This window comes from Gossypium raimondii, chromosome 6, assembly GCF_025698545.1.
Source record: "Gossypium raimondii isolate GPD5lz chromosome 6, ASM2569854v1, whole genome shotgun sequence".
Classification (NCBI taxonomy): Eukaryota; Viridiplantae; Streptophyta; class Magnoliopsida; order Malvales; family Malvaceae; genus Gossypium; species Gossypium raimondii.
In genome coordinates, this window is record NC_068570.1 from 40,346,375 (window position 1) to 40,371,321 (window position 24,947).

General features: G+C 34.6%; 2 protein-coding genes across 3 annotated transcripts; one reads left to right on the top strand and one right to left on the bottom strand.

Moving 5' to 3' along the window:
* Positions 1–4,644: 4,644 nt before the first annotated feature.
* Positions 4,645–14,138, top strand: LOC105773260 (vesicle-fusing ATPase). 2 transcript variants are annotated; one of them, XR_008196942.1, is made up of 22 exons: positions 4,645–5,035; positions 5,440–5,536; positions 5,620–5,701; positions 5,827–5,877; positions 6,325–6,495; positions 6,860–7,014; positions 7,099–7,207; positions 7,781–7,880; positions 7,965–8,020; positions 8,500–8,565; positions 8,698–8,780; positions 9,263–9,396; positions 9,778–9,988; positions 10,605–10,736; positions 10,812–10,872; positions 10,963–11,022; positions 12,042–12,100; positions 12,186–12,273; positions 12,574–12,696; positions 13,083–13,148; positions 13,476–13,835; positions 13,936–14,138. XR_008196942.1 is itself a non-coding variant. In XM_052632703.1 (21 exons), exons 1-21 carry the CDS (start codon positions 4,852–4,854, stop codon positions 13,617–13,619), a joined length of 2,232 nt encoding a protein of 743 aa, XP_052488663.1. In that variant the 5' UTR covers positions 4,645–4,851; the 3' UTR covers positions 13,620–13,922. The 2 variants fall into 2 exon arrangements, 1 of the variants encoding a protein (XP_052488663.1); XM_052632703.1 differs by lacking the exon at positions 13,936–14,138 and having other exon boundaries at positions 13,476–13,922.
* A 936-nt stretch (positions 14,139–15,074) lies between these two features.
* On the bottom strand, positions 15,075–15,948 carry LOC105773261 (uncharacterized). Its single transcript, XM_012594996.2, has one exon. The coding sequence runs from the start codon at positions 15,646–15,648 to the stop codon at positions 15,208–15,210; it is 441 nt and encodes a 146-aa protein (XP_012450450.1). The 5' UTR covers positions 15,649–15,948; the 3' UTR covers positions 15,075–15,207.
* Between the last annotated feature and the right edge of the window lie 8,999 nt (positions 15,949–24,947).

Below are 24,947 nucleotides of genomic sequence, written 5' to 3' on the forward strand. Positions count from 1 at the left end.
TAAGTTACACGGCCTAACACACAGCCTGGCACACGGCCGTGTCCTACTCAATGTGTTACACAAGTGAGGACATGGGTTGGGACACGACCGTGTGTCCCTTGTTCAAAAGTTACATGGCTTGGCCACAAGGCTGTGTGACCCCTATTTTGCAAATTTTGCATCTTTTTCCTAAACTTTTTGGTTTGTTTCAAATTGGTCCCAAATTACTTCTAAGCTTTTTTTAGGGGCTTGAGGGCTCAATTTAGGGACAATATGCATGTGTATGAATGGTTTATGATGTGATTAAATTATTGAATGATATAATGTTTAAATATTTTTGATTGTATGGTAATGTTCTGTAACCCTAATCTAGTGACGGAGATGGGTTAGGGGTGTTACATTGGCTCTTTTTATTAATATTTTATTTCTAACCTACTAATACTAAAAATGCAATAATTAATTATAAAAGTGCTAGAAAACAAGTTCGTCAAGTGCAAAAATGACCTAAAATAACTACTACATGTGACGCCAGGTCAAGCATAAAACGTGTTAATTCACTTATTAAAATGAATAACTAAAACTAAGTAAAAATATGAAGAAAAAAACATTCAAATTGCTCGAAAATAAGCTCATTAGGTGTAATGGATAGCCTAATTTGACATATCAAATTACGGCAAATCAATTTGATAATAGTATGTTACATGAATTGATGATGAAATGAAATGAGACTATGATATATGAATAGTTGATGCGCATGTAAACTTAGTAGAAAGGCTAGGATACAATTCACATGCCAATAGGGTCATATGCACTTATTGTACGGGTTTGCCGATGATGTGGAGATTATGATATGTCATTTAGAATCCAACATTTTTTGCAGATCATCAAGTATTCATTGTCTATTCGGAGACCTTAGTGTGGTGGAGGGATGTATTTGCATATGTATATGCATTTGATGCCTATGGGCTTGGCACTTTGGTGTTTTGGTGTGGTATAGTTTATGTACATATAAGTTATCTTGCTGTAGTGTAGTTCACCCGCATGTCCGAGTCCTTTTTACTAGCATTGGGCGAAACGTTAAATTGAATTTTGAAATCAGATTATAAAATATGAACTTGATAAATGATATTGAATTGAAAATGATAGTATGAAATGATATCACATGTGCATATATGTAAAACATGAATATGGAAAGCGTGTGAAAGATCATACGATTCAGATATTACGATCCCTAAGGGCCAACACGAAAATTAAATAAATCAAATGATTTGAGAAAGTGTGAATAAAAGAACGAATATGTAGAATGAAAAGAAATGAGATAGAGATGTTGTGTTACAATAATGTATGGGATAGTATGTGTATATAAACTTGATCAAATGGGAACTTTGTATAAATTGTGGAGCTTGGTATAAATGGTATATGAATTGATTAAATGTAAAACTTAAATTGATTATGTATATGTGTATAAACTTGGCTAAAAGGAATCATGCATTTACTTGGTATTTGGGATGACTATTGTATGAATTAATATGTGTACATAAACTTATTGAAATGAAATGGCACATTATGTTAGTACTTGATATATGAATAACAATTGAATTGGTTGGTTATAGAACATGTGTTACTTGTATTCATATGGTTAATATTACCTTATTATTACCACCGAACTTTATCGTTCAGTGTACGGTTTATTTATTCTGTGCGTAGGTATAGGTGGATCTTGAAGTTCTGATAACTGAATCAACATCCCATTTGCGGTCCTTGACTAAACAATGTTTGTATAGCTCCTTACATTTGATATATGACATTTACCTAGGTTTTGAGTTGTTTTTTTTATTATTATAAATGTTTAAATCAAAAGTTTTAATAGTCGTGTTAACCTGAATTACATATATGGTAGGTTAGTGAATATGAATTTGGTTTAGTAGCTAAAATGGTTGAAATTTAGCAATAAAACATATGTTGAATTGCTAATTAGGTGATTTTGGATGGAATTGTTATTGAAATGGTATTATATTAGACTTTGAAAGCATGTATGATATTTATTTGGTTAAAATAAGGCATTGATCTTTGGTTTTTAGGTGATTGAATTGATACAATTTAGACCTTTCGAAAACATATGGTCATGTCGCGACGAGGAATTGACAAGGAGTTGTGTCGTGACCTGGAACCCTCGAAGTCGCGACATTAACTTGATATGAAAATTTTACAATTTGGTCCTTATTCGATGAGTCCTCTAACAAGCTTTTGTAAGCTCATATAGGGCTCGTATCTGATTGTGTAATATGTTGTAATGATGTTTTGAACTAAATAATGTTGGACAAAACCTATTAGTGAACAAATATTTATATATAAATTAAATTAAATTAAATAATTTATATTTAAATTATCAGGTACGAAAAACCAATAAATAAAATAATGAAAACCAGAAATCGAAAAGAAGAATCGAGTTTTACTAGATGTTGAGGCTTGTTTTACACAGTTTCCTTAAGACAGATTCGGCCGCTCCTACGGTACTTGAGAAACGTTGGTTGATTATCTCCCAGGATACAACAACACGGTGATCAAAACAGTAGCACCTTTGTAGTGATCAACGAAGAAACGTTTCCTTTTTCTATCACCGAAACATTGGAAAATATGGAAAAGAAAAGTGAATAATTTTGGAGGGCAAAATAAACTCGGTGTGAGAGAGTGTGATTGTCCAAAAAATTCTGAAGAATTCTTAGCCTTTTACAAGCATTCAATATGGAGGAATTTTGGAAATATCCGCAGGCCATTTTGGGCTCGACATTTCACGTCGTCCACGTCGTGCGAGTGTGCCCCAACCCTGATGGGTTTGGATTTGTACCCCTTACGCGCGAAGCGGGGTTTCAAGCTTAGTCATTCAATCACCCTTCAAGTGGGTTCTCAAATACATACACATCTCATACTTGGTATTTAACCAATGTGGGATCTAAGCTTTTCTTTTCCTCAATAAATATTCACAAGTAGCTTACTTTAAGCATCAATTTTCATTCATCACTCAACCATTTTGAGCATATGATATACTGTTGTAAAGGTCTCATGGAGTAGAATATAAAATCATAATTTTATGATTGAGCACTCCACATTTACCAATCGAGAATATATCTCAAAATTTCCAAAAAAAATACAATTTTTCCTACAAATAATATGTTTTAACTGTTAAATTGAACTGTAATTCAACCGTAGTTGCTTTGACAACAAATATGACATCTTGTAACCTGAACATGGCGATCGAGTTGGGTATAGGGTGTTACAAATACAAAGGCCAAACTATTGGAAAAACTGAATCACCTGTAGCTCCAACTAAAGATAAATTTATAGGTTAGGCTTTTAGAGTCCAACATCTAAGATGCTATTCTAACTTGAAGGCTCATTTCTTCGGGCTTTCAAGAGCTAATCCAAACCAAATTTCTTAAAAGACCCAATAAGATCTAAGAATATAGGCTTACCGCTCACAAAAAAACAATCGAATTTGATCCTTCTAGTGCTACCGTTGTCGCTTCATCGAAAAAATGAATTACATTAGAAGTGGAAACCAATTTGAAAGGCAAGGCAAATGGTAAATGAAGCTTACTAAAGATTAAAATAGATGTTCTATTCAAAAGTGAAGAAATAAAAATATAGAGTTGATTAACTCAACCTTTTTGAATTTAGATTTTTTGATTTCATTTTCAAAGGGATTTGGTTCTCAAATGCATTTAAAATTTCTTCCTACATGGTTGCTTCTGTTGGGTTTTGAAGTCTTCTCATCCGTGAGGAAATCGTTTGTTTCATTGTTAGGGTCTCTTTTTGCAAGGTGGTTTTTTATTAAAAAATTTCTTTAAATAAGTTTGACTTCTCTAGCAAAGAAATGGTCACTCCTATGGATAATGGGTATGCTTGCCTTCAGGGCTCTTTATCTAGTTTAGACTTTTACTTTATGGGCGTGCTTTTGATATTGTGTCCAAATCCTTCTGTTTAGGCCTTAATCCACTTGCTACTTTGTATCACCTCTTTCTTTATGGATACTATTGGTACTTTGAAGAAAAAAAATCATATTGTAAAAATATTAAGCTAATTTATTTTTGGTCACTTAATTAAAACAAGTTACAATTTTGTCACTGAACTATTCAAAAGTTTTTATCTCAGTCGTTGAGTTATTAAGTTTATTTTTTACATTTCACTAACGAGCTCCAAGCAACAATTCGATGATCGGTACGGTGGATCGATATCCATCAACTAGTAAAAGAACATACTTTAGATCCAAGTCGATTTGAGGGTCAGTGTCAAAGATTGGAGAAAAAAATGGTTTGAATTTTGGTTCGTAGATTGGAAAAAAACTGAACTGTAAAAGAGAAGGAGAAATAGAGCTTTCAATTAGTGCAAACAGTGTGAACAGAGAAAACAATATAACATCGATTTTAACAACCCAATGACTTAAATGAAAATTTTTGAATAGTTTAGTGATCAAATTGTCACTTTTTATAGTTTAGTAACCAAAACAAAAATTTATCCATAGTTTAGTGACTAATGGTATAGTTTATCCAAAAATTAATAATAGGAAGGAAGTATGAAGAAAAACGAAATGTTCTGAACATAATAGCTATGAAGACGATGTCGTATAAATTGTAACGTCGTATAATGGAATAAATTGAAATTTCCTTCCCTTTGTGAAAACAGACATCGGTCTGGCTTGCGTATATCTGTCCCGCGCGACACCCAATTCTTCTCCATTTCATATCTTCCGTGGCATTTCAATTCCTCAAGTTAGATCAAGCATTTCCCTTTTCCTTTCTTCTTCTTATCTCTGCCAAAAAAGAAATTTAAATTCTTCAGCAGATCTCATACGAAAAAGCAAAACCAAAGGTAATGGCAGGGCTGTTCGGATCGCAATCCTCTACGGTTGCACCCATGATTGTCACCAGCACACCATCCACAGATCTCGCCTTGACTAATTTTGCTTATTGCTCCCCTTCCGATCTTCAAAGCTTCGCCGTCCCTGGCTCCAAACTCTTCCTCGCTAACGTCGGGGATGCCTTCGTTCTTTCTGTTTCATATCCTTTTTTTTTATTAATATTTTTAGTTAAACCGCAGTTCGCACGATTTATTGTTGCATTGTTCATAATTTATTGTTTGAGTAGCATAATCTTATACTATACTATTTATATTAATTATTCTTTACTACGCTCATTTTCATGGAATTATGGAATGTAAATTCATAATTAATAATTTTAGGAGATGTAAATTTGTTAATTCTTTCAATTTATTAGAATCTCATTTTTACTAATGAATTGTTTTTTCCCCTTTATTACTAAAAGAAGTTGAATATTCATATTTTGAAAACATGTATTTTAGTTTTAAATCTTGCTGGGTTTATTTATTTATTTTATTTATTTTGAACTATTCTTTTCCTTCTTTGCTGTTTTAACTTTATGGCCTAACCTTAACTAATAAATACTTCTCATGAAAGCATACGCAATGGATATATTGCACTAAATGCTATCCATCGTCGCCTTGCAAAAGTTTCTAATGGTGACAATGTATCAGTGAGCAGGTTAGTTAACCTTACCTTTCGAAATTTGATGGTCAGACAGTGCCTAGTCACTAACTGTTTTTCTATTTTCCTGTCACATGCAGATTTGTTCCCCCTGAAGATTTTAACCTTGCATTGCTTAGGGTTGAGCTAGAATTTGTGAAGAAGGGTACTAAAAATGAGCAGGTAGATTTTAATGCAGTATTTGATATATATATATATATATATATATATATATATATATATATTAGATTATATTAATTGCTTGGATGGATGGGAGTAGGATTAAATGCTGTTTGCCATGGTTGTAGGTTGATGCTGTTCTTCTGGCTAACCAGCTTAGAAAGAGGTTTATCAATCAGGTAGAGCTACATGCGGTTTGCCTGTTGTAAAATGCTTGCTTTAATTTTATGGTTGCGTAGTTGGCTAATCCTTGATTCAGCTAAATTTAGATTTCTTTTCCTTAATTCTCTGTTTTAGAACGAAGGCCATGTTGGAGAAAGTTTGTTTCAAATGTACATGTCAGTGTTTTTGTTGTTCTTATGTTATATTAATTCACACTTGGAAATAATTTGCTTGATGACATTACCTGTTTTCATGCTCATATCTCATGCAAATTGCTTGTTTTGTACTTCCTCTCTTTCCTCAGGCATAACACATGTAAAATAGATTTCTTCTATCTATTTTTTCACTCATATCTCATGTAAAATGTTTTTTTGGAACTTTCCTCTCTTTCCTCAGGCATGCACATCTACAATAGATTGAATGATTTTTGTTGAAGTCATGGAATACTGGTTTCCTTTTGGCAGGTTATGACAGCGGGGCAAAAGGTTACATTTGAGTATCATGGTAATAACTATATTTTCACAATCAGTCAAGCTCAGCTGGAGGGGCAAGCAGCAGCTAATGCTCCTGAAAGGGGGATGATTTCCAGTGATACTTACTTTATCTTTGACGCACAAAATTCAAGTGGAATAAAGGTGATATATTGATATGTTAGTTGTTGCAGTTTTATCTTTTAATAGTGTATTGACCAGTGGACATCATTGTCACTCGCAGATATTAGATTTGTTTACATTTATGTTTCAAGATTGTAATTTAATCTTATTATACTCTGACTATTTATTTTCTTTAAAGTACTTGTATCTAACACTTGTTTCCAACATATTCAATGCGAGTATGAGGGTACAATCCTCTAAATATATGAAAAAACTTCGAAAAAATTGAGCATACCTGTTTCAAGCTCATAATTGTGTCCAGCACTCACCCCCGAGTCTGAATAACCTAGATTTAATCCACTTGATTTGATTAGTTTTAATTCACTTACTTGTGTTTGCAATGCAGGTTGTCAATCAACGTGAAGCTGCTAGTAGTAATATCTTTAGGCACAAAGAGTTTAATCTACAATCACTAGGTATTGGTGGCTTAAGTGCAGAGTTTGCCGATATATTTCGAAGAGCTTTTGCCTCTCGTGTCTTTCCTCCACATGTGACTAACAAGTATGATAACCTAGTCTTTAAAACATACTATTTATATATAAGATACCTATTTATTTGTTCTGACAAGAAAGCTTGAGGTTCTAGGTTGGGAATTAAGCATGTTAAAGGGATGCTACTTTATGGACCTCCTGGTACTGGCAAAACTCTCATGGCTCGTCAAATTGGAAAGATGTTGAATGGAAAGGAACCAAAGGTTTGGTGTTTGTCACCTTTTTGATTAACGTGGTTTATATTATTTTGAGCCAGGCATCCTTTGATCATTTAATTCTGATTATTCATTTTTCAGATGGAATAAAATTTATGTATTTGTCTATGTTTGATCACAGTATTATGACCTTGAATTGCACATGATTGTTTGGCTATCGATAATTAGAGATGCTATTTTTTATTTAAGACATATATGCCATGCTTGACCCAGTGTCAATAGCATTTTGAAATTCTGCTGTTGTAAGCTGTTTCGGGACACAATGTTGACAAAACTTTTAGTTGGCAATTCAATTGTGTGTCCTTCGATTTGTATATTTTTGTCCATCATATAGTTTCTGCCTTCTCCATTCTGCTGTTGCTGTTTTTGCATCAGAGTTTGTAACTTTCTGTTGGCGGAGTCTGCTTTATAGTGTATTCTTTTGAGGCCGCTTGCTTGCCTTCATGTTTCAGAGATGCGGCAGTTGACTTAATTAACTATTATGTTTGCCTATATGGTGACTATTACTTAATATTGTAATTGGCATAATGCAATATATTCCTTCTTGCTGTATCTATTTAGATTGTTAATGGCCCTGAAGTCCTGAGCAAATTTGTTGGTGAAACTGAGAAGAATGTTAGAGACCTATTTGCAGATGCTGAGAATGATCAAAGGACGCGTGGTAAGAGATATGTGCTTACTAGTTTTAGTTTTTATGTTTTTCTTCTAATTTTGTAGTGAAACATCATGTTCTTTGACTTTTCAGGTGATGAGAGTGATTTGCATGTCATAATTTTTGATGAAATTGATGCTATTTGTAAGGTACAAAACTGCTTTGTATACATCTATTCATCCCTATAGTACTTTTACATGGTTTTATTTGATGTTTCGAATTTCTTTCACATTGTAACTTTCATTACGCAATGTTCTTTAAAATATTGAACTGGTGGATGATAAAATCGTGGCAAAGATTTGGATATTATTTAAGTCCTAGAATCATTCTCTGATGTTGATCATGTATGCATGCATCTTTATATGCATGTTGATGTGTTTTAGATGCTAACAAAACCAAGGGGATCTTCATAACAAAAAATATTTCAAGTTAGAGACCACTTTTTTTCTTAATGTGTGAAGGAATGGGTGATCTGATCTAGTTACATATAACACCCTTGATTGTTATGCTGAGTCATTGTAAGATCCCATGCTAATGAGAATCTAGAGAATTGAGTTGAGGCTGTTTATTTGTATTTTTGAACATTCTGATATAATATGTGCCTCTATTTTCTTTTCTTTTTTTTCAGTCAAGAGGCTCAACTAGAGATGGTACTGGAGTTCACGACAGCATTGTGAACCAGCTTCTTACCAAGGTCAGTGATTAGCTCCTGACAATTTTTGTCTTAACAATCACTACTGTTTGTCTCATGCATGTTTATTGGGCTCTTGTCGCTAACTTGTCTTAGTGATATGATTATTTTAACTAAAGTTAATTTACTTTTCAGATAGATGGTGTGGAGTCTCTAAACAATGTTTTGCTTATCGGAATGACCAACAGAAAGGATCTACTTGATGAGGCCCTTTTGAGGTTGCTCCCTCCCTCCTCCATTCTCTCTCTCTCTCTCTCTCTCACTATCACACACACACACACACACACAAACACAAACACACACATGCGCGCATACAGTCACCAGGCAAACCAATTGATCTGTCTACCTCTTTTTCACATTAGGTCATCCTCTACAGTAAGAAGCTTGATTAACACCCATCAAGTAGAAACAAATATTTGGTGCATTTTAGTGTTGTGGATTGTGGACATTAAAATTTCGAAGTATACTAAGAGTTGCAGAAAATTCTTGGTTCTTATGAAGAATTTGATGGCCTTTGATTAAGAGTTGTACTTAGGGTCTGGAAATAACATGCAATAAGCTGTTGGCATGTTTTGCTATGTAATTGTTTTGTGTATTTTTTCTGCTTTATGGGCTTTTCAGTTTCTTGATGATTTATTAGTTTGATTACTGTTGAGATATCTTGATCTTAATTAAATCTTTGAATCCTTTTCTTCTGTAGGCCAGGACGTTTGGAGGTTCAAGTAGAGATAAGTCTTCCAGATGAGAATGGTCGTTTTCAGATTCTTCAGATCCACACAAACAAGATGAAAGAGAACTCTTTTCTTGCTCCTGATGTTAACCTTCAAGAACTTGGTATGTTTATTAGTAATTTATGATTTTGATATGTATATTCTTCACTGCTATGAAAGAATTAACTATTAAAGTAAGAGTTTAGTTCTTTTATTCCACTGTCCATCCACTCAAAAGATATACAGGCTGACAGATCTTGATGATTATTTAAAGTTGTGTTTTACATTTATTTAGTTTTGTTCTCAATAGATTGTGTAATATTCTTGAGGGTCCTCCGGATGATTAAACTTGGTAGTAAAGTCTTTATTATAATACCTTCTGAATGTACCTGGCTTTGCACTTTCTTTTTCTAAAGCATATGCACATCACGTTGACAATGATCTTGTGGTTAATCCAGTATTTGAGAAAGCCTTACAAATTTCTATTTACTTCTTTTATGTTCAGCTGCTCGTACAAAGAATTACAGTGGAGCAGAGCTTGAAGGTGTTGTGAAAAGTGCGGTGTCTTTTGCTTTGAATAGACAAGTAAGTATGGATGATCTTACCAAGCCAGTGGATGAAGAGAACATTAAGGTTACAATGGATGATTTTCTCAATGCACTCCTGGAAATCGTTCCTGCATTTGGAGCCTCAACTGATGACCTTGAACAATGCAGGTGATTCTTTTTGTTCAATTTAGTACAAATTTCAATTCTTTGATTAGAAGATGTTAATTCCATTCTGCTTGAATTCTCATTACTTTTATGTTCTAGTAGTAGGTTTAGAAGGCAATAGTCTTTGCAATGATGCTTCGAGCCTTTAACTTTTGTTTCTTTTAATAATTTGTGAACATTTCTCTTAAACAAAATAGTGAGCTGTGAGCAACATGTAGTCTTCTAGGTTCTGCTTTCAGCTGATTGTTAATTTTTTTCTTTTTGTTGCTTTTAATAATTTTTGAACATTTCTCTTAAACAAAATAGTGAGCTTTGAGCATCACATGTAGTCTTCTAGGTTCTGCTTTCAGCTGATTGTTAATTTTTTTCTTTTTGTTGCATCCCATTGGTCTATTTTCTTGGTCACCTTGGTTAATTTAAAGATAATTGTTTCTGCGTTGGCTTGGGAAAATATGAATATTTATCTTGAACATTGAGTTCGCTTTTTGGGGAATTAAAGACCGTTCATTAAAATATTCTCTCTCTCTCTCTCTCTCTTTTTAGTTTCCTAGTTGTATGACTCATATCTTTCAGTTTTGAGTGGCTTTGCCTGAATTGTTTCACATAACATAATTTTTAGACTTAATGGCATGGTGGATTGTGGTGACCGGCACAAGCACATTTATCAGAGAGCCATGCTACTGGTAGAGCAGGTCAAAGTAAGCAAAGGAAGTCCTCTGGTCACTTGTCTTCTAGAAGGGTCAAGTGGAAGGTAGGCAGCTGGAATTTCCTTTTGTTTGACATCTTTTATCTTTAACTTTAACTGAATCTAGGTTGACTTGTACAGTGGCAAAACAGCATTGGCAGCTACTGTTGGCATTGACAGTGATTTCCCATATGTCAAGATAGTAAGCTCCTGACCTGTAGCATGTATAAATATATTGCAACCTTCTATTTGTTGTTAAGATTCTTGTTTTTTTTTAATTTTTATTTAATAGGTCTCTGCTGAATCTATGATCGGTCTTCATGAGAGTACAAAATGTGCTCAGATTGTCAAGGTTTGTGGTGCCATGATCCTTAAATCTGGAAGTGATATGAATACTTTTATCTGAACAAATTATTGCTCTAAACTAGAACTTTGCTTTGGTCTAAGTTGTTTAACATATACAGTCAACCCTCTCTATAACAGCACCATTTGTCTGTTAAGATTTTGCCTGTTATAAAGAGGTGATTATTATACACTTTTAACAGCATGCTGTTATAGAGAGATAATTGTTGTAAATCTGCCATAAAATTCATATTGTGGATTTCTATCAAATGAAGAAAGTGAGAATTATGTTAAAAAGAAAGAAAGAAAGTTGGAATCAAATCAACAAAATTAAAAGACATAGAGCAGGTGCATGCATTATTGCTTTTATGCATATTTTATTTTACATTCTTTCACATGCTAATTATGAAGTTCATAAATCTAACAAGTTACATTAATCAATATGAGTTACTAAATTAAATTAATTAATTTATCACGAGCTATTAAGTTTAAGTAATCAATTTATAAGTTTATGATGTTCCAAATTCATAGTAGAATATTTAACTAGAGAACTTAATAGTTTGTTGAATTGATATCTTTAATTCCACTCATTAAAGATTATTTCATTTAATAAAATATGATTAATAGATTTTTCATGTGAAATTTAAACATTTTATTGGAATAGTATTTTAATTGATATAATTTTATTTAATAAATTCTATTTAATAGGCTTGCTTATATGAAATAGTTATAATTTTACTTAAAATTTTAGACAATATGCTGTTATAGAGAACTAATTTAATAAAGATTGTACTTAATAATTATGAATGTTGCTGTTATAAGTGAAAAGCTGGTATAGAGGGTTAAAATAAAACATAAAAAATTGGTTCTACTAGAAACCTGGTTGTTATAGAGAGGGCTGACTGTATAAGAAATTCAGGTTTCCGTTAGAAAAATTGATGGCCAGGAATATTTGTGCTTCATGTATCAAACTAGGATAATTTACGTTAGAAAAAGTTAGAACATTTTGAATTTAGTGCACTTTGGCAGGTATTTGAGGATGCGTACAAGTCACCCTTGAGCATCATCATCCTTGATGACATAGAAAGGTTAGGGGAATGAGAAACTTATGCTATTCATTTTGACTTGAAATGTGCAATGTTGACAGAAATAATTGGTTAATTATTGTTGCAGGCTACTGGAGTATGTTGCTATTGGGCCCCGTTTTTCAAATATAATTTCTCAGACATTGTTGGTCCTTCTCAAACGTCTTCCTCCTAAGGTTTGTCTTTGGTTCTTTCTATGTGTTTCAATCAAGTACTCGTAATGGTTACTTGGGAAATATTCAAAAATTTTTCCATTTAAAAAAAAAAAGAGAGAATTGAACTAGGTTAACAATGCTTTCTCCCATTCTCTTGATTGAGAAGTCCCATGCTGCTTACTAGTTAAATCATTAACATTTTAGAAAATACAATTTGATTCATATGCTAATCGGATCAGTTAGCAAAAAAGTATATTGAGAATCTTGTTTAATCTGAATTCAGTGCATTGTTATTTAGATCTGCAAATGCTTGTCTTTCAGGGGAAAAAACTTCTGGTGTTTGGGACAACCAGTGAGATTACCTTCTTAGATTCAGTTGGCATTTGTGATGCGTTCTCTGTCACCTACCATCTTCCTACACTGAAGACAGCTGATGCAAAGAAGGTAATAATGTTATCAATTTTATTGCTTTAAGTCATCTAGGGGTATGATATTTTGCTTTGCTTTCTTCGGCTTGTCAGTGTACATTTGCCTCAATTAGTGTTAATCTCTTTGTTATACCACAATAGCAGAAAAAAAAAACATTTAAAGCTGTCATTTTTTATAAAAGCTGCTGACACAACTCTCAAACATGTGGAAGTTCTTTCGATCAGATAGTTTTATTTTACTATTCTCCTTCATTACTGAACTGCATTGCTAACAATGTTGTCTGATATTTGCGGACATTATAAGTAAATTTTTCATGTTTGTCTCAAACTCCAAAGCAAAACAACTTAGTATTGCTCTTAGTTAGGGAGTTAAATTTATTTAATCTGCTCTTTATACCCCAGGTTTTGAAACAACTGAACGTATTTGCTGAAGGAGATGTCGATGCAGCTGCAGAAGCCCTGAATGATGTGAGTTTAAACAATCTGCCTGATTTGGTTCATTCATAGGCATATCTTTTCATTTACTCTTTCTCTTTATGTGTACTAGTGTATATAGGAATGTCCATTTGTGCATGTAGGGTGTAGGTGTGAGTGCATGAATATGGGGAATGAGCTTTCCAAGTGCCACATCATTATTTCTAGAACCTTGAGCTATAGATAAATTGAATCTCCATGATGAACTTGTAGTTGGGAAATTCACACTTTCTTTGCGCTTATATCTTGTTCTAGGCAATGATTTTGAAAGCAAATGAAAATTTGTGGTTATCATACTAACTCATGCCTGCTTCTGTTTAGATGCCTATCAAGAAGCTGTATATGTTGATTGAGATGGCAGCGCAAGGAGAGCAAGGTGGAGCAGCAGAGGCAATCTACTCAGGGAAGGAAAAGATTAAGATATCTCACTTTTATGATTGCCTCCAGGATGTAGTCCGGGTCTAATTCACACGTTTTGTTCATTTTTACAATCTGGTCGTTTTCTCATACACTCTGCATACACCTTCATTTTTCTACTTGGTTTCTCCATTCCTCTCCCGTCAGTTCCCTTTTTTCTTTGTGTTTGACGATTTGTAGACATTGGTTGAAGGTCATGGGAGAACTTATGTTGGGAAGTTTTTTTCCGGGCCTTTGTTTGCTGCAGCTGCATTTCAGCTCTTGGTAAAATCCCCTCCCCCCCCCCCCCTCCCCCACTCTCTGTAACTCGACGATATATATTTATTATATATTCTAAAACTTTTATGTAAATCTGCTATATTAGATAATCCCAAAGGTGCTTTCAGCTCAGTTGATCCAATGCATGAGGTAGGCCTAAAAACAACGCCGCGGTGTAAAATGAAGTACATTTGTCTTCATCTTCTGTGTTGCATTGAATATAGTTTATTTTTCAGTAAACATCTGAACGTATATATCTGTAGATTTCGATCCATATTATTCCATGCATAAACAATGTTAAATAGCCCACTTTTTTTTGTTTTTGTTTCAAATGGCTATTCAACTCAAACAAAATATCCAAGTGCTTTTCGCTTTTTATTAAAAATGATTTGAGGGTAAAATATCAAAATTGTCCTCATTTATGAAAGCTTTATGGTTTAAGGGTGTGAAAGGCCCTCAAACTTTTTTTAAAAAAGTAATTAAGCCTTTGCCTTTTTTTTTTTTGCATTCAATTGGGTACTTGAATTGACCGTTAAAGCTAACTACCTCTAATTTTTTTCAGTTAAAGCCACCCGTGCCATAACCATGGCGTGACAAGTGGCAAAAAAATTATAAAAAATGAAAATCAATAAAAGTTATAAAAATTATTAAATTTTAATAAAAATGTAAAATATATTTAAAAATGATTAAAAATAGATTTTTTATTAAAATCGTAAAAAATTATAAAATTTTATATTTTTTTAATTAAAGCTATCATGTGTCGCAACATAACATGAAATGTAGAAAATTAATAAAAAAATTAAAATCAATAAAATTTATAGAAAATTATAAAATGCTTCTTTTAATACAATAAAATTTTTTATAATTTTTGTGCGAATTTTATATTTCTTTAAATTTTTTATAATTTCTTTTACGATTTTATAAAATTTTATAAATTTCCTAAATTGAAAACATCACCGGGCACAACCAAAATAAAGAACCCTAATGGAAATGAACAAAGGACAGATTTGTTAAAAGTAGTGTGATCTGATATCATTTGTTGCCAAATTTTACCTTGCATACCATATATTTTGCTGGATGTGTAAAGTTAAAAATAATGGTAGCTCTCTTGATTTTGCAATGATTGACCTGGTGAGCTTATAGTGTCTAATGTGCAAGCAAGAGTGTGCAGTAGATTTCATTATGTTTGGGGAGAAGCCTTGAATTTCATTTCACGGAATCATTAGCATTTTAATGGATAGTTAATAAGAAAAAAATAGCAAGACGGATTGAAGAATCTTCAAATTCTGATTCATCCCCAATCATCTTACACTGAATTTCAAATCAACTTCACCAAAATGTACACCATACCAAGCAGCAAACAAAAACAAATTCAAATCTAATCATACTTTTCTCTCCAAGAGTAAACCAAAAAGAATACCCAAGAAAAAGCCAACAATATGTCACCAACCGTCTGTCGAAGCCAATCCCAAGCCAAATCCTCTACTCTTCTCTCGAACCAGAATCTCCACACCGCCACAGAACCATGCAAAACCGTGCACCCTTTGGCGAAGAATGATTGGAACTCTCTGTCTTTAACAAATGAGACCATGAAAAGCAAGAACCCCACGGCGAACAATAGCAGACCCGCGAAGGAATCGGAGGTCCGGATCAAGAGCTGATCGTGTGGAGTGGATCCCAAGAGCTTGGTGGCCGTCTCGATCCCGTGGGTGAATGTGTACATTTCTTTCATGTAGAACATCATGAGTGCGCCGCTTGATAAGGCGATCACCGAGTGGAGGAGACAGATCAGCCTGAAAGCTGCTGCTGATGTTGACATTTTTCGGGGTGGGGGTTTTTTGTTTGTGTCTACAAGGGAGGGTGATCAGTGGTTCGATGAAGAAATAGACATGATTGTAGCGGAAAGAAACCCTAACCCCAAAACCGAATGAAATGAGAAGAAAGAGGAAGATGAATAGGAAAGGGAAGTGATTTTTGGTTAGTTCCAGTTTTATTTAATTTCAAAAACGTTTATAATAATAATAATAATAATTATTATTATTAACGTTTGAAATTAATCGCTAACTTCAGCTTAGCTTACCCAGTTTGTCGGCCGGATTACTCCGCGCTTCCATCTCCCCTTTTTTTTTTCTTCATTTTTTATTTTATATTATTATTTGACTAGTAATCAATTTGTAAGTTTCATTTTCATTTTAAACAACTTAGCCTTTCTATTTTCTAAATTTAAAAATGTAAATCTAATTATTAACATCCCCAAAGTTTTTCTATTAAATTAAAATTCATTTAGTTACATGGCTATCAACTGTATTTTAAAACATCACACCAACAATTTTGAAAGAATAATTTTAAAGTGAAGTTAACAATTGGACATGACTTTTAAAATCAGAAAATATATGATTAAATTCCATGAAATAAAAATTGAGGACTAAATTCTAAATTTACAAAAGTATAAAAACTTGTAACATTTTAACCATTTTATATCGAGAGTTTAGATGATAAATGGGTTTCTTGAAATATGTTTAACTAAAAATATTAAATCTTTTGGTGGTGTTTGGGAACTAAAATTTTAAAATTTAGATTTAGATTTTAAAAATAATGTAAATTGAGGGCAATTTACGGAAAAAGCCTTTTTTTCAAAATTTACGAAATGGGCGATTTTTGATTATTCTTGGAATGGTCCATTTTCGGAAATCGCATACGTCGTAGCGATGTCGTGGTAAATGGCAGAAGGTCGCGCTGACGTGGACGCGACCTCCTGCCATGTCCTGACATCGCACTGACGTGGACGTGATTTCGACGTTGATTACACGTTTGGGTTTTCTGGCTTTTAGGGTTTAGGGTGCAAGCTTTTTAGGGTTTAGGGGTCCCGGAAAAAAATATTTCGAGTTGACGTCTCTGGTCAAATAGTATAAAATCGCTTCTACCAGGATGCTATTTGAGAAGAATTGTGAAATCGCTACCGTGGGACGCGATTTTGCTCTGATAGGTCATGTAAGAAATAATTTTTTTCTGATTTTTCTGAGCAAATAGTATAAAATCGTTTCTACGAGGATGCTATTTGATAAGAAATTGTGAAATCGTGCCCTCGTGGACGCGATTTTGCTACAATAGGTCATGTAAGAAATAATTTTTTTCTGATGTTTCTGAGCAAATAGTATAAAACCGTTTCTACGAGGATGCTATTTGAGAAGAATTGAAATCGCTACCGTGGACGCGATTTTTCTCTGATAACAAGTTTGGGCTGAGGCTATAAATTAGGCAGAAAATGTTGTTAGAATTCATAAGTCATAGCAGAAACAATTTAGAGAGCCTAAGAAAGTTAGAGTTTCAAAATGAGTGAACGTATTAGTGTTGTTATTTACTACGATGGTGAGGTTTGCCACACCGAGAATGGTGTTGTCTTTTTGTCGGAGAATACGGTGCGACTGTCATTTAACCAGAATATAGATTTGTCAGAACTTCGTAAAAGAATTAGGCGTAAAATCTTCGGAACGACGCCAATGAAAGTTCTGTCAATCACGTATCGATTTTGTTCTTGTGTTGATCCGGTGACATATGACTCGTTCGACATAAAATGTGCTCGTAGCTTGGAGGCAATGGTGCAGACTCATCTTACTAGTGGAGCAACTTATATTGAGTTATATGTACAATTTATGTCGCCAACTGATGTACTTCCGTTCGGTGTTTGAGATGTATACACGACCCCTGGCTGACACTCGGTAACTGGGTTACAAAATATGGAACAGCCCATGTTCGGTAGAGGTGTCGAATGCACATCCCCCGCAAGACACTCTGTTGGTGGATGGGACATGTACGTCGATGGCTCGACGTTTGATGCTGGAAATACGTACTGGGGAACTGCGTCAAGTTCTAGTGGATGGCAATCTACATCTAATTGGGGACGTTATCAAATGCCCAGAAGAAGGGATGACGTACTACCTACGACGTCAACTGGTGAGGGGACGTCGTACGCTGCAAATGATTGTGGGTTAGAAGATGACTCCGATGTGGATCCACCTCGAGAGCCCGGGCCGGATGGTGCAGAAGTGGGATTATTTTCAACCGAGCCTATTCCAACAGAAGGTGAAGATCTTGAAAGGAGTTCGGATGATGAAGAAAATCCACGATTGAGCATACTCACCTCCAGCCCACATGCATAATGTCGATCTGTCAGCAGATGATGCGTTAGAGTTTCCAGATCTACCACACCGGTTGCGCGATCGTACAAGTTCGGGGGTAGATTATGATGAACTTGAAGTTGGTAATCAGTTTACCAACAAGGATAGTTTTATTGGCGCTTTGAAACAGCATAGCATCAAAAAGGATGTTAATTACCACGTCGTTAAATCAAAATCCGATAAGTTTGAGGCGAAGTGTGCGGTGCAAGACGGCACATGTTCATGGAAAATAGTCGCCTCGTTAAGGAAAAGGACGGGGTTGTGGGAGATAAAAAAGTACAAAGGTCCACATACATGTGCTGCAGGTACATGATTGAATGTATCTAAATAATAATTTTATTTTGCAATGTTGCATTATCTAATGTACTCCCTCTGTAGGTGTTTCACAAGATCATCCCAAAATGGATTCAGCTATGTTAGCCAGCTTGATAATGCCCACGATAAAAGGATCCGGGACTTCATCTGCGGTGATAATTGCCAATATCCGTAGACAAATGGGGTATACGCCCTCTTACCGTAAGGCTTGGATAGCTAAGCAAAAGGCGTTGGAGAAGATGCATAGTGGGTGGGATGCCTCATATAATGAAGTATGGCAGTGGTGTCAGGTGCTAGAGAGATACGTCCCAGGTGCCATCACAGACCTTGAAACGGAACATGCGTACTACAACGGCCGATTGCTACGTGGATGTCAAGTGTTCAAACGACTATTTTGGACCTTTAAGTAATGCCGAGACGCATTTCCATACTGCAAGCCGTTGGTACAAATTGACAGTACCTTCATATTCGGTAGGTATACTCATCGACTATTGGTTGTAGTGGCACAGGACGGTGCTGGGAGAATTCTTTCAATTGCATTTGCAATAACATCGAGGGAGTCATTTGATGACTGGGATTTCTTTCTCTCTAGATTAAGGAGGCATGTCTGCCCCCAACCTAATATCTGTGTTATTTCAGATCGGGGCTCCGGTATACTAGCTGCATTTGATCGAGAGGGAAGCTTGTGGCAGTGCACACACCATAAATATTGCCTAAGACACGTTGCTTCGAACTACTACAGGCAATATCCATCCAAGAGCGAACGACGACAAGTGATCAACATGGGTATTTAGTTTATAACTGTATTATTTCGTTTGTCAATTTGAAATAGTTTTATTGGTAGAAGTGGTATAAAATATTCGCTATTATCTTCCAATTGGCAGGGTATGAAATAAATAAAGATTGTTTTCAGGAGATGTTGGCAATTTTACGATCCCAAAATGGAGAAGGGGCGGACTACCTTTTTAACATACGTTTCAAACAGTGGACACAAGCATACGATGGAGGCCTACGATATGGCCATATGACGCCGAACCTGGCTGAATGCATAAATTATGTTCTTAAAGGAACGCGCCATCTACCGATAACATCGGTTGTGCGAGAGACATATTTCCGTTTGGCGGTGCTATTTCCAAAGCGAGCAGCAACTTATGCTGGCCAGATGCAGGGTGGCCATGTATGGTGCAGTAAGGTGGTTCAAGAAATTAACAAGGCGAAGGCGATGAAAAACATCATGTATACAGTGTGTCACGATCGAGACAATTTATGGTTTCACGTGACGGAGTTTGACAGGCCGCACCAAGGTGTTTTTGGCGGGCAGTATCGTGTACACTTGCGAAACAAGACTTGTGACTGTGGGAAGTTTGATGCACTTCGTTATCCATGTGCTCATGTTATTGCAGCTTTCCAGAAACTTCGTCTGGATCCAATGAGTTATGTGGATGAAGTGTACAAACTAGAAAACATGTACAACATTTGGAGACATGTTTTCCCACCGGTCCCAGATGAACGTAAGTGGCCGCCCGTATCTCTTGCTCCTTTTAAGCTATTACCGGATAGAGAATTGCGTCGCAAACCAAAGGGTCGACCTTGCTCCACTAGAATACGGAACAATATGGATATCCGATAAACATCCAGTCTGCAGAAGTTGTGCGGATGGTGTAGGAACCCAGGCCATACAAGTCGATCATGCCCTAATCGCAATAGCTGAATGTAATTTTAGAAAAAAATATATTTTCTTCAATTATTAATTGATAATTGTATAAATTGTTAGTAAAATTATCAATTAGTTTAATTTCTTAATTGTTAGTACCAGTCAAAACATTTTACCAGATCTAACATTATGTAAAATTATGTAAAATTATGTAAAATTATTAAGCCAAAAATTTTTCTTAATGGTTAGAAAAATTTATCAAATAATCTCAAATTATTAAGTCCAAAATTGTGTTAATGGTTATTAAAGTGTTCAAAATATGTAAAATTATTAAGCCAAAAAAATATGTAAAATTATTAAGCCAAAAAATATGTAAAATTATTAAGCCAAAAAATTTAGGTTAGTTTTGGGTTTTAATTAATTTAGGTTAGGTTTAGGGTTTTAATTAATTTAGGTTAGATTAGGGTTTTAAATTAATTTAGGTTAGGTTTAGGGTTTTAATTAATTTAGGTTAGGTTAGGGTTTTAGTTAATTTAGGTTAGATTAGGGTTTTAAATTAATTTAGTTAGGTTTAGGGTTTTAATTAATTTAGGTTAGGTTAGGGTTTTTAGTTAATTTAGGTTAGATTAGGTTTTTAATTAATTTAGGTTAGGTTTATGGTTGTAAATTAATTTAGGTTAGATTAGGGTTTTAAATTAATTAAGGTTAGATTAGGGTTTTAGTTAATTTATGTTAGGTTTAGGGTTTTAATTAATTTAGGTTAGGGTTAGGGTTTTAAATTAATTTAGGTTAGATTAGGTTTTAATTAATTTAGGTTAGGGTTAGGTTAGGGTTTTCAATTAAATTAGGGTTTTTATTTTATTATATCAAATAATATCAAAATTTTCTTAAAAAATTTCTATGCGTATTACATCAAATAAACTTCTATTTTATTACATCAAATAATAAAATTAAATACGACAATCAATGTCTATGACCGGGGGATTCGGTTCCACATGGCGGCCGTCGACGGTTGCGCGCTGGATTCCTCATTCCTCTAGCTTCCGGCGGCGGTTGTTCTTCCTCTGGTGGTGATTTTGGTCCTTCCTCCGTTGGTGGTTGTGGTTCTTCCGGTTCCGAATCTGGTTGTCGGACTTGGGACGATGATCCACCTTCAAAGAATAGTGTATGTGGAGGTGTTTGCATCATGAACGGCGACGGTGTTTGAAAGCCATACGTTGCTGGCGATTGGTAAAAAGGAGAGCTCCCCGAAGGCATAGTCGATCCCTCCTACGCCGCTGGCCTAGATATCGACGGTCCGCTCGGCATAACAGGAAATGGAGCTGAACCGGGCATTTGGCTCCAACCTGCCATAGTATTTGGAAAAAGGATACATGTAAGAGTTAGGGTACATATAAGGGCTAGGAAACATACCTGGCATCATAGGGAAAGGCGGTTGCGTGGGTATCATCTGTTGAATTGCTGCGTCAGGTGACTGCGTTGGTGCTCTCGTTGGGGCCGGTGATTGCATGCCCGCTGATGATGCGTCGGGTGACAGTCTGGGCCTCGTTGAGGGGCTGCCTTCGAAGTCTTCTCCTCTTGGATTTAGAGGCCCGCGCCTTTCCCTTCCGAGACGTAATTGCCGTTGCCTCTCCTCTGGCATAAGTAAATACGGCTTGCCATGGACCTAAACCATGGCATGTATTCTGGAATACACGCTAACTCCGGAACGATGATTGCTTCCCGAGTAGGTAGATATTCATGCCGATTTTCCCACATTTCTATGTACTCGGACCAGTATCTAGTCCAATCCGTACCTAATTGTCGAAGGTCGATTTTGTGGTGCTCGTCAAACTCCTCAGGGTCCGCAGGAATCGGTTGTCTACATCCAAACTGTCGTAGCACTCTGTCTGTCTGGTGGGGCTCCATGGTTGCATAGTTGATCAACACCACTTTCACGCGTGCAAGCGTTGGATTTTGTAAAAACTCTTCCGGATTCGTGTCAATTGCGGATCCTCGTATGGTGTCCATTGAAACTATATGAACATGATAGAAATATTAGTTATATACATAATACTAAATACTAAATACAAAATATCAATCGACTAGCGAATGTATGGAAATATCTATTTGCAATAATACTTACTTCTACTTCCGACCGTTGGTCCAATAGAAGTCGTATATCTTTAAGTTCAGACGGTAATCCACGTAAACTTGCCGGATGGTTCCACCTAATTAAATAAATTTTTAGCATACTTTTATTGTATAAATCTACATAATAATTCAAAAATGTAATATAAAATTTACCTCGTTACAAGTGGGAATGTATATGGGTGGTTCACTCGAGGACGTAGAAATGGAAAGCGAAACCGTGCCCATGATTCCAGTAGTGAAAGGCAACCTCCGATGTTTGCTCTCCTCGGTCGCGTCGCCCCGCACATCTCCCGATATAATGTTGCCAAGACGGTAGACCCCCAACTAAATTCACCGGCTCCTCTAAAATCAACGAGTTTTAGCAGCCACCTTAGATGTACATGGCTCCGTGACGTGTCCGGCATCAGATAACCTCTAATTATTTGAAGAATGTATGATCGAGCATATCGAATTCTTTGGATTTCGGTTGAATTTACATTCGGCTCGGGGAAGGTGGCACGTAACCAGCCCATCTCGACCTTACCTCCATCCATTTTTTCCGGAATAGCGCCCAAAAGCTCGTAGCACACCGCCTCTCAATTGCTAGATTGGGCAGACCCGGTGACTGGGTGCCCTTCCACCGGCAATCCCAAATGCATGCTTCTAGAGTGATAGTGCACTCTCCACATGGAAGATGAAATGTGTGCGTCTCGGGTCTCCACCTCTCGATCAACGCACTAATTAGTTTCGGGTCCAACTTGAATCCCCGGCCTACCGTCGCCACGTGCCAAAAACCCGCTTCCCGCAGGTAGTTCTCTACTAACGGTGATGGAGGAGCATGCATATTCCGGATATGGCATTCCAATACTCGATCTTTAGACTTTTATAACAAACAATAAATTAATAATTATCTAAAAATACATAAATAAAAAATCTTAAATAAAAATTACAAATTAAATTTAATACTTACCATTTTCATTTGCTCCACCGATATGTGATTGCTATCAAGACGAGTCAATGATCCGGCCATTGATGAAAATATAAAAAAATTTAAAATTATTTTTAAAAAATATAAAAAATTATAATTATTTTAAAAAATGGATTTGAGAGAATTTTGGAATGAAATTAAAATTAAATATGAGTTTGAGAGAATTTTGGACGGAAATTGAGAGGATTAGAGAGGAAAAATTAGATAGGATTTGTTTGTGAAAAAAAAATAAAGGGGTGGGGGGTATTTATATATATATTTTTTGACCGTTGGGGGGGGCAACGGTCAAATTTTGACCGTTAGGGGTACTGTTCACGCGCGGAGAAGGTCGCGTCCACGTCGTAGCGACCTCCGACGTGGACGCGACCTTCCGCCATTTACCTCGACATAGCGGCGACGTATGCGATTTTAAAATGGACCATTCCGGTAAATAATAAAAAAATCGGCCCATTTCAGTAAATTTTGAAAAAAAGGGGCTTTTTTTGGTAAATTGCCCGTAAATTGAGTAGTAAATTATTTAAAAATACAGTATTCATGATAATTTCTCGATTAAATGGTTCTACTATATGCTTATTTAGTAATGAGTTTGCAATTCTTAAAATATTTTTGGATTTGACAAATCTATGTTTTTGTACTTTGCTACTATGTATTTGAGTTAATTGCATCAGATATCCCCAAATTGTGACCCTCATTCTAAATTGGTCTTAAACTTTAAAACGTTCTAATTACATCCCTAAACTATTAATATTATACCAATCAAGTCCTTTCATTATTAAAACCATTAATTTAACCATTAAATTACAAGGAAAATCTTATGCAACTGAATTTAAAATGAAAATTTTAAAGAAATAGAATGTTATTGCATAAATTTTAAAAGTAAAACTAAAAAAAGAATAAATGATAAATCTTCTATAAAAATCTATTTTTTACCATATTTATTTTTCTTAATCATTTTCATTTTAAATTATGTTACATAAGATCTAACATGTTATTTACTAGTTAAATTAAAAATTTAGTAACGAAAGGACTTGGTTGATATAATTATGATAGTTTACGGATTAATTAGAATGACTTGAAGTTTAGGGATAAATTTAGAATGAGGGTCATAGTTTTGGGATGTTTGGAGAAATTAACTACATATTATATTGAATCACAACTAACTTGTTCATAATATATGCATTTCATTCTTACCATTTACATATTATATTTTATTTGAAACATAAATCTTTTAAAGGTTTAAGTTTGTCTCTAGTCCCTATGTTCTTTAGAATTTTTGAAATTTAGTCCATTCACTTTTAATTTCAAGCATTTAGTTAAAATGCTAAATTTAATTGAAATTGGAGTTCAAATTTTAAATCAAAATTTTAAAATTAAAACACCGAATAGTCATATTTATTGAAAATCCAATTAATTTAATTTTGAATTCAAACAAATATAAAATTAACATTTTTAAACCATGAGTTGTAATAAAAATCAAACTCAATAGTAAGTTAAGACAATTAATATAAATTCCTAATTGATTGCTAAGTGAGATAAATGAAATTAAAACTTATTATACTTAATTTGGTAGATGAGAATTTTATTTTAAAAATCATAACTAACACTCAACTAAAACTTTATTATATTACATCCATCAATTGTAATTTGTATATCAATTGAGTTGGTGTCATAAGTTAATTTGATGTATTTTTTCATTTTAATATCATTTTTATTAATTTATTTATTTCAAACCATATATTTCATTATTTATTATGTTATTTTTAAATACATTATTTTCACTCCTAATAAAATTTTTAATAGAATATAATTTAATTGATAAATACAATATTTATTTAAAATCCACTTTTATATTTATAGAATAATGCAAAAGA